The sequence below is a fragment of the Lolium rigidum genome, chromosome 2 (assembly GCF_022539505.1).
Source record: "Lolium rigidum isolate FL_2022 chromosome 2, APGP_CSIRO_Lrig_0.1, whole genome shotgun sequence".
Classification (NCBI taxonomy): Eukaryota; Viridiplantae; Streptophyta; class Magnoliopsida; order Poales; family Poaceae; genus Lolium; species Lolium rigidum.
Genome location: NC_061509.1, coordinates 88,314,035 through 88,327,692, shown reverse-complemented (window position 1 = coordinate 88,327,692; position 13,658 = coordinate 88,314,035). Strand labels below are relative to the sequence as shown.

Here is a 13,658-nt window from a genome sequence, read left to right as displayed (position 1 = left end):
CAATTATCAAAATCAAAACCATTATGATCTAAAGCAATGGGACCATTGTCCCCAACACTTTGAAAAATTTCAGCACTTTTATCACAAACAGTTTCAGCATTTTCTGGCAATTTTGCACGTTTTGTAGTAGAAGTAGAAACATTGCCAACACCAATTATTTTACCATTGGTAGTAGGAGGTTTAGCAACATGTGAAGCATCAACATTACTAGTGGTGGTAATAGTCCAAACTCTAGCTATATTATTGTCTTTAGCAAGTTTTTCTTCTCTTCCCCACCTAGCATGCAATTCAGCCATCATTCTAATATTCTCATTAATTCGAACTTGGATAGCATTGCTGTAACAAATGAGTTAGTATCTTTAACTTCATTAGGCATAACTTTCAGTTTTAAAAGATCAACATCAAGAGCAAGACTATCAACCTTAGAAGCAAGAACATCAATTTTACCAAACTTTTCCTCAACAGATTTGTTAAAAGCAGTTTGTGTACTAATAAATTCTTTAAGCATGACTTCAAGATCAGAGGGTACACTCCTACTATTGTTGTAAGAATTACCATAAGAATTACCACTATTAGAAGGATATGGCCTATAGTTGTTACCAAAATTATTCCTATAAGCATTGTTGTTGAAATTATTATTTTTAATGAAGTTCACATCAACATGCTCTTCTTGAGCAACCAATGAAGCTAAAGGAACATTATTAGGATCAACATGAGATTTACCATTAACAAGCATAGACATAATAACATCAATCTTATCACTCAAGGAAGAGGTTTCTTCAACAGAATTTACCTTCTTACCTTGAGGAGTCCTTTCAGTGTGCCATTCGGAGTAGTTGATCATCATATCATCAAGAAGCTTTGTTGCGAGCACCCAAAGTGATGGACATAAAAGTACCTCCAAAGAAGTTGAATCCAATAGGTTCCTTGAAGAAAAATTTAATCCTGCATAAAAGGTTTGGATGATCATCCAAGTAGTTAGTCCATGGGTGGGGAAATTCTTTACCAAAGATTTCATTCTCTCCCATGCTTGGGCAACATTTTCATTATCCAATTGCTTAAAATTCATAATGCTACTTCTCAAAGATATAATTTTAGCAGGAGGATAATATTTTCCAATGAAAGCATCTTTACATTTAGTCCATGAACTAATACTATTTTTAGGCAAAGAAAGCAACCAATCTTTAGCTCTTCCTCTCAAGGAGAAAGGAAACAATTTCAGTTTTATAATATCCCCATCTATATCCTTATACTTTTGCATTTCACAAAGTTGAACAAAATTATTAAGATGTGCAGCAGCATCATCAGTACTAACACCAGAAAAATTGCTCTCTCATAACAAGATTTAGTAAAGCAGGTTTAATTTCATAAAATTCTGCCGTAGAAGCAGGTGGAGCAATAGAAGTGCATATGAAATCATTATTATTTGTGCTAGTGAAGTCACACAACTTAGTGTTCTCAGGAGTACTCATTTTAGCAATAATAAAAATAAATAAAGCAAAACCGAATTAAATGAAGTAAAACAAGTAACTAATTTTGTGTGTGTTTTTGATATAAAGAAAGCAAACAAGACAAGAAAATAAAATAAAGCAAGACAATAAACAAAGTAAAGAGATTGGGTGTGAGAGACTCCTTGCAGCGTGTCTTGATCTCCCCGAGCAACGGCACTAGAAAACTAGCCGCTTGTGACGGTAAAGCACACGTCCGTTGGGAACCCCAAGAGGAAGGTATGATTAGTACGAGCAGACGAGTTTTCCCTCGATAAGAAACCAAGGTTATCGAACCAAGTAGGAGATGAAGATCACGTGAAGGTTGTTGGTGAAGGAGTGTAGTGCGGCTCAACACCGAGGATTCCAAGTGCCAACGTGGAACCCGCACAACACAATGAAACTACTTTGCCCCAAATTAACAGAGTGAGGTTGTCAATCTCACCGGCTTGCCGAAAACAAAGGATTAAACGTATGGTGTGGAAAATTATGTTTGCTTGCAGTAAAACAAAAGAGAACAATGATTGCGGTAGGTTGTATTTCGGATGTAAAAGAATGGACCGGGGTCCACAGTTCACTAGTGGTGTCTCTCCAATAAGATAAATAACATGTTGGGTAAACAAATTACGGGTTGGGCAATTGACAAATAGAGAGGGCAAAACAATGCACATACATATCATGATGACTACTATGAGATTTACTTAGGGCATTACGACAAAGAACATAGACCGCCATCCAACATGCATCTATGCCTAAAAAGTCCACCTTCGGGTTAGCATCTGCACCCCTTCCGGTATTAAGTTGCAAGCAACGTGACAATTGCATTAAGTACCGTGCGTAATGTAAACAATACAAATATCCTTAGACAAAGCATTGATGTTTTATCCCTAGTGGCAACAAGACACCCACAACCTTAGAACTTTACATCCATCGTCCCGCATTCAATGCGGGCATGAACCCACTATCTAGCATAAATACCCCCTCTTGGAGTTACAAGTATCAACTTGGCCAGAGCCTCTACTAGCAACTGAGAGAATGCAAGATCATAAATAACACATATATGATAGATCAATAATCAACTTGACATAGTATTCCATATTCATCGGATCCCAACAAAAACAACATGTAGCATTACAAATAGATGATCTTGATCATGATAGGAAGCTCACAGGATCTAAACATGATGGCATAATAGGAGAAGACAACCATCTAGCTACTGCTATGGACCCATAGTCCAAGGATGAACTACTCACGCATCAATCCGGAGGCGGGCATGGTGATGTAGAGCCCTCCCGGTGATGATTCCCCTCTCCCGGCAGGGTGCCGGAGGAGATCTTCCGAACCCCCGAGATAGGTTTGACGGCGGCGGCGTCTCCGGAACTGATTCGGTATTTTGGCTCTCGGTGCTAGGGTTTTCGGAGACGAAGGAATAAATAGGCGAAGGGGCAGGCGTCGGGGAGCCGGGGGCTCCCTCACCACACCTTGGCGCGGGGGCCCCACCGCCGCGCCGCCCTATGGTGTGGGCCCCCTGCCGGCCTTCCTCGACTCTTCTTCGGTCTTCCGGAACACTCCGTGGAAAATAGGGCCGTGGGCTTTTGTTTCGTCCAATTCCGAGAATATTTGTAAACCAACTTTTCTGAAATCAAAAACAGCAGAAAATAGGAACTGACACTGTGGCATCTTTGTAATAGGTTAGTCCTAGAAAATGCATAAAAACATTATAAAGTGTGAATAAAACATGTAGGTATTGTCATAAAACTAGCATGGAACATAAGAAATTATAGATACGTTGGAGACGTATCAACTGGTCAAAATTTAAATGGGCCGGCCCACTAAGCCCGCGGGCCGGGCCGAATGCCCTCGTTTGACCGGTCAACAGGCAAACGGGCCGGCCCACTAGACATGTGGGACCCACTTTCCTGTTATAGGGCCGGCCCATTTAACATGTGGGGACCACCACGAAGCAATTGGGCCGGCCCAAGAAGGTATTGGGCCGGCCCATTTAGCATGTGGGTCCCATTTTTCTGCTATCGGGCCGGGCCATTTAGTAAGTGGGATCCACCATAGATCAAATGGGCTGGCCCAACAAGCTAGTGGGCCGGCCCAAAAACACAGGTGGGTCCCACTTTCCTGTTATTGGGCCGGCCCATTAAACAAGTGGGGTCCACAATATAACAAGTGGGCTGGCCCAACAAAATACTAGGGCGGCCCAATAAGCAGGTGGGGCCCACTTTCATGTAACCGGGCAGGCCCAGTTATAAAGTGGGGCCCATCATAAAACACGTGGGCTGGCCCAACAGGTTGGCGGGCCGGCCCAATAACAAAAGTGGGTCCCACTATCGTGTTAACGGGCCGGCTCAAGTAGCCTGTGGGACCCATGGTGTTGGCCCAATAAGTAGATGGGTCCCACTTTCCTGTTAACGGGCCGGCCCGGCTAGTGAGTGGGGTCCACTTAAAGCAATTGGGCTGGACCAATAAGTAAGTGGGCCGGCCCAGAATGAAAATGGGTCCCAAAATACTGTATGTGGGCCGGCCCACTAAGTTGTAGGACCCTGGTTGTTTGACTAGTCAACTTGCATTCTGGGCCACCCAAGTTAGGCTTATGAGAAGGACCATTAAATTTCATAAGCCTAAAATCTGATATCAATGATACAAACAATTACATACACAAATAAAATAACTAGGAAAATTACAAGGCAATTAATGCGCCCAAATAAAAAAATTACATATAATCATGGAGGACTTCTATTAGCATCATCAATAACACGTTGACATTTGGCAATCACCTTGATTGAATCTTGTGTACTCTTTGTCAACATATCAGCTACAGATCTTAAAGCAGCAATACCATGTCTTTCATACGGCACAACCTTGAGATATTTATTGTTTGATGAAAGGAATGGTCTAGGTTGACGGCTATGAGAGGTTGCATCAGAAGAAAGATCAGAACTTTTTGTGGGCCTCTCTTCTGATGAAGATTGCTTCATCACAACTGCATTCTGATAATAATGCAAAGAGTTAAACGATGAACTATGCAAACATGTATTAAGCATTGTCGATATGAGATAGTCACAGGTACTAAGCACAGACTTACATTATATCGTTGCATAGGCTCACCCTGGAACCTTTTTGCCATCTATCTTCTACTAATGACTTCTTCATTACAACCGCATTCTAGTAATATTGCAAACATAGTTACAACAGTGAACTATTCAAACATTTATTATGCAATGTAGATATAAGATAATAACAAGTTGCATAAATAAGACAATGTATGGAACTTGTACTAAGCACAGACTTACATCATAATGTTGCACAGGGTCGCTACAGATCCTTTTTTGGCGACTATCTTCTAATGATGAATGCTTCATTACAATTGCATTCTGGTAATATTGCAAACATAGTTACAACAATTAACTATTCAAACATGTATTATGCAATGTAGAGATCAGATAACAGCATGTAGCAGAAATAAGCACAAGATAAGATATGATACATGTACCAAGCACATACTGGCTCGCTGCAGGTCCTTCTCTTGCGTGCACTAGTCGTGGTAGACATGCCTGTCATTTTAGGTTCAGCCATCAGGTGAAATGCTAATCCTCCTGCTCCATTGTCCTTAATATATGTTTAGATATCACATTTAAGACCAAGTCAGCTGGTTTCAAATAACAAAAAACTTGAGCTGCCAAATGAATATGCCAATATTTACCAAATATCAGATTAAAACCAACTAGATGTTGCTTTGCATGAGATACGAATTTCAGATATTCAGATTTAGAGTAGGGTAATTCCAAGGTTTTCCACATAAAGTAATCTGGCATTAAGAATGACCAAATGTCGGGTTCAAATCACCTTCGCAGTTGCTCCAAGACAAGCATATCAAATAGGCAGAAACATAGTAAAGCATGAATGACATTGCTATGGCAGGGTTCCAAGTGTTAATCTCTTGCATAAGGAACAATGCATATAGGTTATAGATAATAAAGGAAGTAAACTGCCAAAATTACCAACCAAGAACTCAGATTCCAACCTTCCCTAGCGTCACCGATGTTAATGTTGGATGTTCTAATAAGAGGTTCGCATGATCAATCCCTAGGAAAAATAACATTGACAAGTTAGTCTACGATAATACAAAGACCAGACATGCACGCAACAATAACTATACAAGCTGCGCGACAGGAGCATTCATGGAAAAAAATAGCTATAAGCTAATGACGAGGTATAAGAGCAAGCAGATTGGAAATGCACATAGCATGATTATAAAAGCAGTGTGGGAATAGCAGGCACAAGAAAACAGCTAGCGGCTAGCGGTGAGCTAATGACGTGGTATAAGAACAACCAGATTCGGAAATGCCAATAGCATGACTATAAAAGCAGTGCGACAATAGCATGCAGTACAAAAATAGCTCGCAGCAAATGAATGGGTATAAGGCTATAAATATGTGGATGCACACAGGTGTTAGTAGAATAAACAGGATCGTAGCGACCGGATAATGCTTTTGTACTGTACAATATTTAAACGAACTTCATGTGAAGCAACACATCAAGAAAGTTAATGGCATATGAGATCTACAAATAACTACACAAAAGATGGCTAAAGAAACACCGCGATCCAACGGGCCAGCGTACTAACCAAGCTGCGGCGGGGTGGACGGGGGCGGCAGCTTGCATTCCAGCGGCGGCGAACGCGGGAGACGATGAATCGACCCTGTTTCAGGAGAAGAGGGCGTTAGTGAAGCAAATCTGGTTGGCTGGCAAGGGATTCAGTGAAGTTGATACAGCCGCTGCGCCGAGGTAGTCGGTGGAATAGATCGGCTTCTGTAGAGGGGGGGCCGCGGTGAAGTGGACCCGGTTCTGTTGGAGAGGATCCGGTGCATCGACAAGAAAGGCGTTGATTGCTACGCTGTGGATGAGGTCGGCGGTGAAGCAGATCCGTCGGTGGCGAGGTCGGCGGTGAAGCAGATCCGTCGGTGGCGAGGTCGGCGTTGAAGCAGATCCGTCGGTGGCGAGGGCGGCGGGGGAGCGGATCTGGTGGGTGGACAGCCAACATGATCAGGGCTACGCTGTGGAGGAGTATGCCGGTGGCGAAGCAGATCTAGTACTGTAGAGAGTCAGAGCTTTGGCGTGTGAGGGTATTTTTGAGTGAATGGGGAGAATGGTTGGTGGGTGGGCGTGGGCCTGTGGGGAGGGTTCGGGATCTAGGCAAGATATTTCATTGTTACCGAATGAGCCCTCCATGGTCGGTGGGTTGTAGCTTCCGGACCAGGGTTAAAAGGGTAAAACTGGTCACGGGGTTTTCGAATGGATGCGGCGGGATGATTTGGCGCGGGGCCGAAATTTTCAGTTTCAAGCTACGAGCAGAACGACAAAAAATAATGTTCTTCCCTAGGGAGCTCTCATTTGTTCCTCTTCTCTTTCTCTCTCGAGTCTCTCCCACTCTCCCGGCCCGCTCCTCTCCCCCTTCTCCCCGGCGGCCTCGCCGGCCGGAGACGAGGCAGACTTCTCTCTGTATATCGTACACCCTCCCATCTAAATTAATTGATTCAACTTTCCTTAGACGTGTATGTATCTAGAGTAAAAACATGTGTAGATACATCCATATTTAGATAAGCAAAGTTGAGTCAACTAATTTGGATCCGAGGGAGTTAGTGTTGTTGTAAGCTTAGATCCAGTGTTTCCCATGAGGAGAATGGCGCAATGCAGTCGAGGATCTCGTCATCGGCTTCAGATCTGGCCTATGGTGAATCTGGCGGATCAGATCTAGCGGATCTTGCCGGCCAAACCCCGATCTGGTGCCATCAAGGTGATGGCGCTAACGGTGAGGCTTGCTTTGGTCAGTGCTTCAGATCTGGCCAATGGGGAAGTGAAGCTGCTAACGTTCACAAGCTCGGGGCATACGACGGCGTCATCCGTCTTGCCCGTGCACATCTTTGCCTTTCAGCGGCCCTTCTCAGAGCCAATATGTCGTTGCTGAGGCCCTTCTTCTCCTTCGTCCTGGCGACTACCGGCGACAACGTCCCAAGTGGTTCTTCCCCGGCGACGGAGTTGCTGGAAAGGATGCGGAGCAGAGATCTGATGTGCGGTTGAGAAGGACTCGATTGCTTTTCTTCTATATGTTTTGGGGTCCTTTTTGTAAAGTTGCAGGTCCTATTAGTTATTGTCTAGTTCTTTTGGACCTCTATGTAATTTTTTGGACTAGTTTCCATTGGCACCGATAAACTTGAATTTTGACAAGTTCACAGGTAAAAATTCCTTTGCACATATGGCCTATCATGTATGAACATTCTTGAGATTTAAACTATATGTAATGGCCAGCACTTGCGCAAGGGGCTCGTCTAGTGCGCACTAGTTTCCATTAGCACCGATAAATTTGAATCTTGACAAGTTCTTGGAAGAAAAAATTGATTCACATATGGCCTATCATGTATGAACATTATTGGGATTCAAACTATACATAGATGGCCAACACGTGTGCAAGGGGTCCTCTAATGTGCACTAGTTTCCATTAGCACTGATAAATTTGAATCTTGACAAGTTCTCGGAAAAAATTGCTTCACACATATGCCATATCATGTATGAACATTATTGGGATTCATATTATATATAGATGGCCAACACTTGTGCAAGGGGGTCCTCTAATGTGCACTAGTTTCCATTAGCACCGATAAATTTGAATCTTGACAAGTTCTCGGGAAAAATTGCTTTACACATATGCCCTATCATGTATGAACATTATTGGGATTCAAACTATATATAGATGGCCAATACTTGCGCAACGGGGTCCTCTAGTGTGCACTAGTTTCCATTAGCATCGATAAGCTTGAATTTTGACAATATATTCAAGAGACTTGTTTCGCGATTGTTTGTCTATATCATGCATATATGAACATTTTTGGGATTCAAACTTTATATATGGCCAACACTTGCGAAAAGGGGGTGCCCTCTAATTAATGTGCACTAGCTAGATTCCATTATCACCGATAAACTTGAATTTTAACAAGTTCTCAAAAAACTTGCTTCACGATATAATATGGCATATACCACATGTGTATAAACATTCATGTAATTCAATCTATAGATGGTGGCAAACACACTTACGCAAGGGTCGGGGTCCTCTAATGTGTGCAATAGTAGTTTCGATTAGCATCGATAAAGTTGTATTTAATTTTGGAAGTTCTCAAAAAAACTTGCATATGGCTGATCATGTATGAACATTCATGGGATTCAAACTAAATGACCAACAATTGCGCATCAAGGGGGTCATCTATAAATATGTACACTAGTGTACATTTAGCATAGGTAAACTTGAATATATATATATATATATATATATATATATATATATATTTCGAGGAGTTCTCGAAAAAACTTGCTTCCCGATATATGGCCTATAGCAATATATATACCATGCATGCATATATTTGTATATATATTTGATCATATTAATTCTTGGGGATTTCAATCTCTCTCTCTCTCTCTCTCTCTCTCTCGATCTATCCTTGGTGGCCAGAACAACACACATATGCATGCACTTTATGCGCAAAGGCGCGGGTGCCTCTAATAATTCATGTGTGTGCACACTCGATTGATCTAGTTTTGATTAATTGTAGCACACAAATAAAAAAGTTGTATTTGAATTCACAACAAGTTAAAATTAAACCCTAATAAACCATAAACCCTAATAACCCTAACCCTAAACCCTAAACCCTAACCCTAACCCTAAACCCTAAACCCTAGCTAACCCTAAACCTCAAAACTATTAGATTCAAGTAGCGGTGGTGCACCATGAGACACTATATGAGGCATAAAAATTGGAACATTTATGTCGTAATAACTTGGTGGTGGCACCGCATGATTACCCCCTAAATGTCCCTCAACCGGTGGATCTTCCTTCCCTTTTGATGAAGTGCCGATTTCCCCATGCTCCTCCTCTTGAGGGACTTTGGCCTTTGAGGGGACAAAGTCAACAAGAAGGAATTGATTAACTTCGACACTTGCCTTAGGATCTATGGCAGGGTTTGGTTTTCGAGCAACCAACTCCACCAACATTGCTTTCATTTGGCTTAAGATGGATGACCCCAATTTCTTGAGGTCATCCAACGTAGCCGTTGTGGTAGAGGTGTTTGTTGGAGCACGTGGTTGCCCACCAGGAAGGTTCACATCCCCAAGCACCTCTTGTTTGACCATTTCTTAGGCGTTAAAGCCCGAGCAACAAAACCTTGCTCTGATACCACTTGAACGGATCGGTGGCGCGACTAGAGGGGGGTGAATGGTCGCTACTCAATTTTCATGTCTTTTCAGTTTTAAGCGCGATGCGGAAGTAAAGGTGGCAACTTTAGCAACTACGGTGAACCTAGTGTGACACTATGCGATGCAACAAGTAAAGGAGCCGACAAACGGGTAAAGAGAGAGGGAGCGGGACAACCGGGGTAGCGGAGAGGAGGCGCGAAGTGTTTCCCCACAGTTCCTCCCACAAAATGGAGTACGCCTGTGTTGAGGAGGTGTGGACCACAAAGGTCCAACGGCCACACAGCCTCACCTTCTTCCTCGAGAAAACCCCATGAAGGAGCTTTCCTTTCTCCACTAAGAAGCCAGTCGAGGCGGCGGTTCCTTCAAAAGGTTGGGCGAGCTCCACAACACCGGAGGCTCCCAATAACCTATGGGGATAGCACAACTACAAGCTAGCCTCCATAGGAGCTCATCTCCAACAGATCCCACAATAGGAACCCTAATAACAAGATCCACTAAGGACTAGGTGGTGTTGGTGGAACTATAGATCGGGGTCTCCTCCACCAATCCTCAAAGTTTGGGCATGATTGGTTGGATGGGGAGGGAGATCCTCAAAGTTTTGAGCTCAACAACAATGGAGGAGAGAGAGAGTAGACTTGGGTCAAGGCTCGGGGAAGAAGGCCCCCTTTTATAGGGGCCTCCGAATCCAACCGTTACACCTAGTTCCCGCATGACCGGTACTACCGCTGCGGGTGCGGGAACAGCCTGCGATGGCGACACGTGGGGCTCAACCTCGTACTACCGCTGCAGGTACCGGCAGGGTCTCTAGGAGCCCGGACTCCTGCCCGGTACCATTGTGGTACCAAGGCGGAAGTTCTGCGCGTTTGGCATGACCGGTACCAAACCGGTACCTGGTCGGAAGTACCGCTTGGAGCGGTGCTACTGGTCAAGGTACCGGTAGGCCTACTTCAAGCTTTTCCCTCGTGCGATGGCAGCAGCGGTACTTGTGACCGGTACCAATAGCTATAGCAGTACAACCGCTTTTGGTACCGGTACTACCGGGCATGCTGGAATTGCTTTCTTCTCTTTTCCTCCCCAACCATGTCGCCTCGCGAAAATCTATCAACTACTCTTGAGTCTTCTGATCCTGAGGTGTTCAGCGAGGGCATCGTTCACCTGCAAATCTTTCAAAGCAAATATGCACACGGTGAAATTCATTCGAGTGTTGTTATCAAACACACAAAACACTATGGAGAGATCTTGCTCTTTCAACCAGGTTATTTCGGTTATCTTAGTTTTGGCCTTAGCTTTAAGCCGGTTGACCCTTACCTTGGTCTACACTTAGCTTATCGTCATGCCGTATTCCAGCGTAGCCCGGTTATCTGGCATAATAATCTTATGCCGGCTAATTACACCCAATCTTAACCTACTAGGGGTTATCCCCCCGACAACATAAACTAATGTTCCTGTAATTGTACTCGTTTAACTGTGATCTATGTATGCGTGTAATAATTCTAGTTTAATGTACATATTATATGCTTGTAATTATTCATGTTACTTTCGTGGCTTAGGTTTCTGCAAGCAAGTCCCTTGAGCCGTTTTATGTCATGTACGAATGTACGATGCTTATTCCCGGATCTCTAATTTATCACAGCAGGCTGAGATCCTTTATATGATGGGCCGTGGGCACTCCGTGTCATATACTAAACTGGCAAACTAGGCCGAATATAATCCAGTCGTGAATATATAAATGTTTCATCTCATAAAGGGCCGTGTCATATTTTTAACTGGGCCGAACTAGAAATCCAGCCTAGCTATAAGCAGGCCTTGTGTTGCGGGCTTCGAACGGGCCTATTTTTAACTGGGCCGAACTAGAAATCCGGCTTAGCTATAAGCAGGCCTTGCGTTGCGGGCTTCGAACACGTGGATATTTCTTATTTGCAAACCTAGTGGAAAGCGCAATGTCAGTACTGACACGTGTCAGTCCCGGGGATGTCCACGTGACATTGGAAATAAAATATGTCATTCTATAAATTGACACGTGTCAAAATGCTATTGGTCCTCTTGCCCTATTACCATTTGTCCACAAATTGAGATGCTATTGGATAACGTGTCCTTATTCCATTTGTCCACGTGGCATGCTTCAATTGGTAAGCATGTCATCATCAGACCGACACGTGTTGGCTTCGTAATGCGCCACGTTACCCATGCCACGGCGATGCTAATGTCAGGCTAGACGACAAAGCTTAATTAGAGTCGACCAAACTGACAGCTTAATGATTGGTCTAACAAGTAAATCATTGTGTCGAGATGGTAACCATTGGCCTGACACACCTAACACGGTGGTCGCCGATGAGGGGACTTGGCGCATGACGGTTATTGGCGTCACAACGACTTGGGTCGAGCGGGCTCTGGGCCAGCACAAATCTGCCATGGATCCGTGACAGCCAAATCTAACTGTCAGCCCAGCCATCTGTGACGCGAGGTTCGCCACGGCCTTCCAAACCGTCAGTATGAGGTCTCCGTGATGGTTTTGGCACATTCGCTGATGAACTAAAATCATTATGGACTTGCGAGTTGTTTGTAGTGCGTGCATGTGGCAATATCCACACAGCTGACCAGAACGAGGGTGCCCCCGGCCACGGAAAGGCCGACCTCCACGACCAGGTGGCGTGGGCAAGAGCGGAGGAGCCCCGAAGGGAGTTGGCACTGGTGCAGTAGGACCTCGAGTAGCAAGGACAGAGGGGACCCCAAGCAGACCAGCACCACGCAAACGAGTCTCCTCAGCCCAGAGCTCAGTCAAAACCTCTAAGATAGGAACACGGCCCCGAGAAAACAGCTGAGAACGGTGTAGTACACCAATGGCTAATTTGACCCAACAACCATTTATATCGATTGGGTCCTTTCCTTTCATCTCTTGCCTTGTTTGTATTCTCTTTAAGTCTTTCCTTGCACGGTGTAGTACACCAACAGGTAATTTGACCCAATAGCCATATAGACCGGTTTGCTCCATTCCTTTTATCTCTTGCCTTGTTTGTCTTTTCTTTAAATTTATCCTTGTATGATGTGCTACACGAATGGCTAGTTTTACGAAACAACCATATAGAGCAGTTGGCTCATTTCATTTTATCTCTTGCCTTCTTTGTATTCTCTTTATGTCTTTCTTTGTATTGTGTAGTACGTTTCACCTAACAACCATATAGAGCGTTGGATCCATTTTTTATCGCTTGCCTTGTTTGTCTTCTTTTTAAATCTTTCCTTCTGTGGTGTAGTACAACAATGGATAGTTTAACCTAACAACCATATAGAGCGGCTGGCTCCTTTTCTTTTATCTCTTGCCTTGTTTGTATTCTCTCTAAGTCTTTCCTTGTATGTGTTTCACATGGGGCTTTTTTACCTCATATTTAATATGCAACCGAGATAAGATAGAGATCATCATTTCTGCCAACAGCTGGATGTTTCCTCTTTTGCAACCATGCATGAGCACAAAAACTCGGCTTGTTATAATGGTGTCATCTTCCGTTTCTTCTCATGCTCCGTGATTAACAATCCGTGTTGCACACTAGTTATTCACCACCGACAAGAAATCTATTTTTGCCTCTTCAGGCAATCGTACATGACCACCGGAGACACTAGCTTGCAACAACTTTGCGATCCCGCGGTGAACCCAACAAAAGCCACCGCGTGACATGATCACCCTATCCTAATCTGACGGCTCACAGAAGGTCCTTGGATGATCCAACGGTGGAATGATCATGTAGCTTTGCAATGTCCACCGGCCAAAGTTTATAAATTGACCCAAGATGATGCTGTGTTGCACACTTCGCAAGTTCACCGGGCACTCTGCTCCTTCCCTACCACTGTTGTTTGGTGAGTTCTCTCTCTCTTCCCTAGGTAGAATACTTTGGGAAAACTTATCATCTATGAACTGCAATCTAG

The 13,658-nt window shown here is 43.9% G+C and overlaps 1 protein-coding gene across 1 annotated transcript in view; it reads right to left on the bottom strand.

Annotated features, from left to right (window-relative positions):
• Positions 1-12,016: 12,016 nt before the first annotated feature.
• The window catches only part of LOC124689946 (phytepsin-like), a 2,053-nt gene continuing 411 nt past the window's right edge, over positions 12,017-13,658 (bottom strand). Inside the window, exon 2 of the mRNA XM_047223395.1 lies at positions 12,017-12,146. Within this exon, the coding sequence (XP_047079351.1) occupies positions 12,017-12,146 (130 nt within the window). The remainder of the gene's footprint in view (positions 12,147-13,658) is intronic.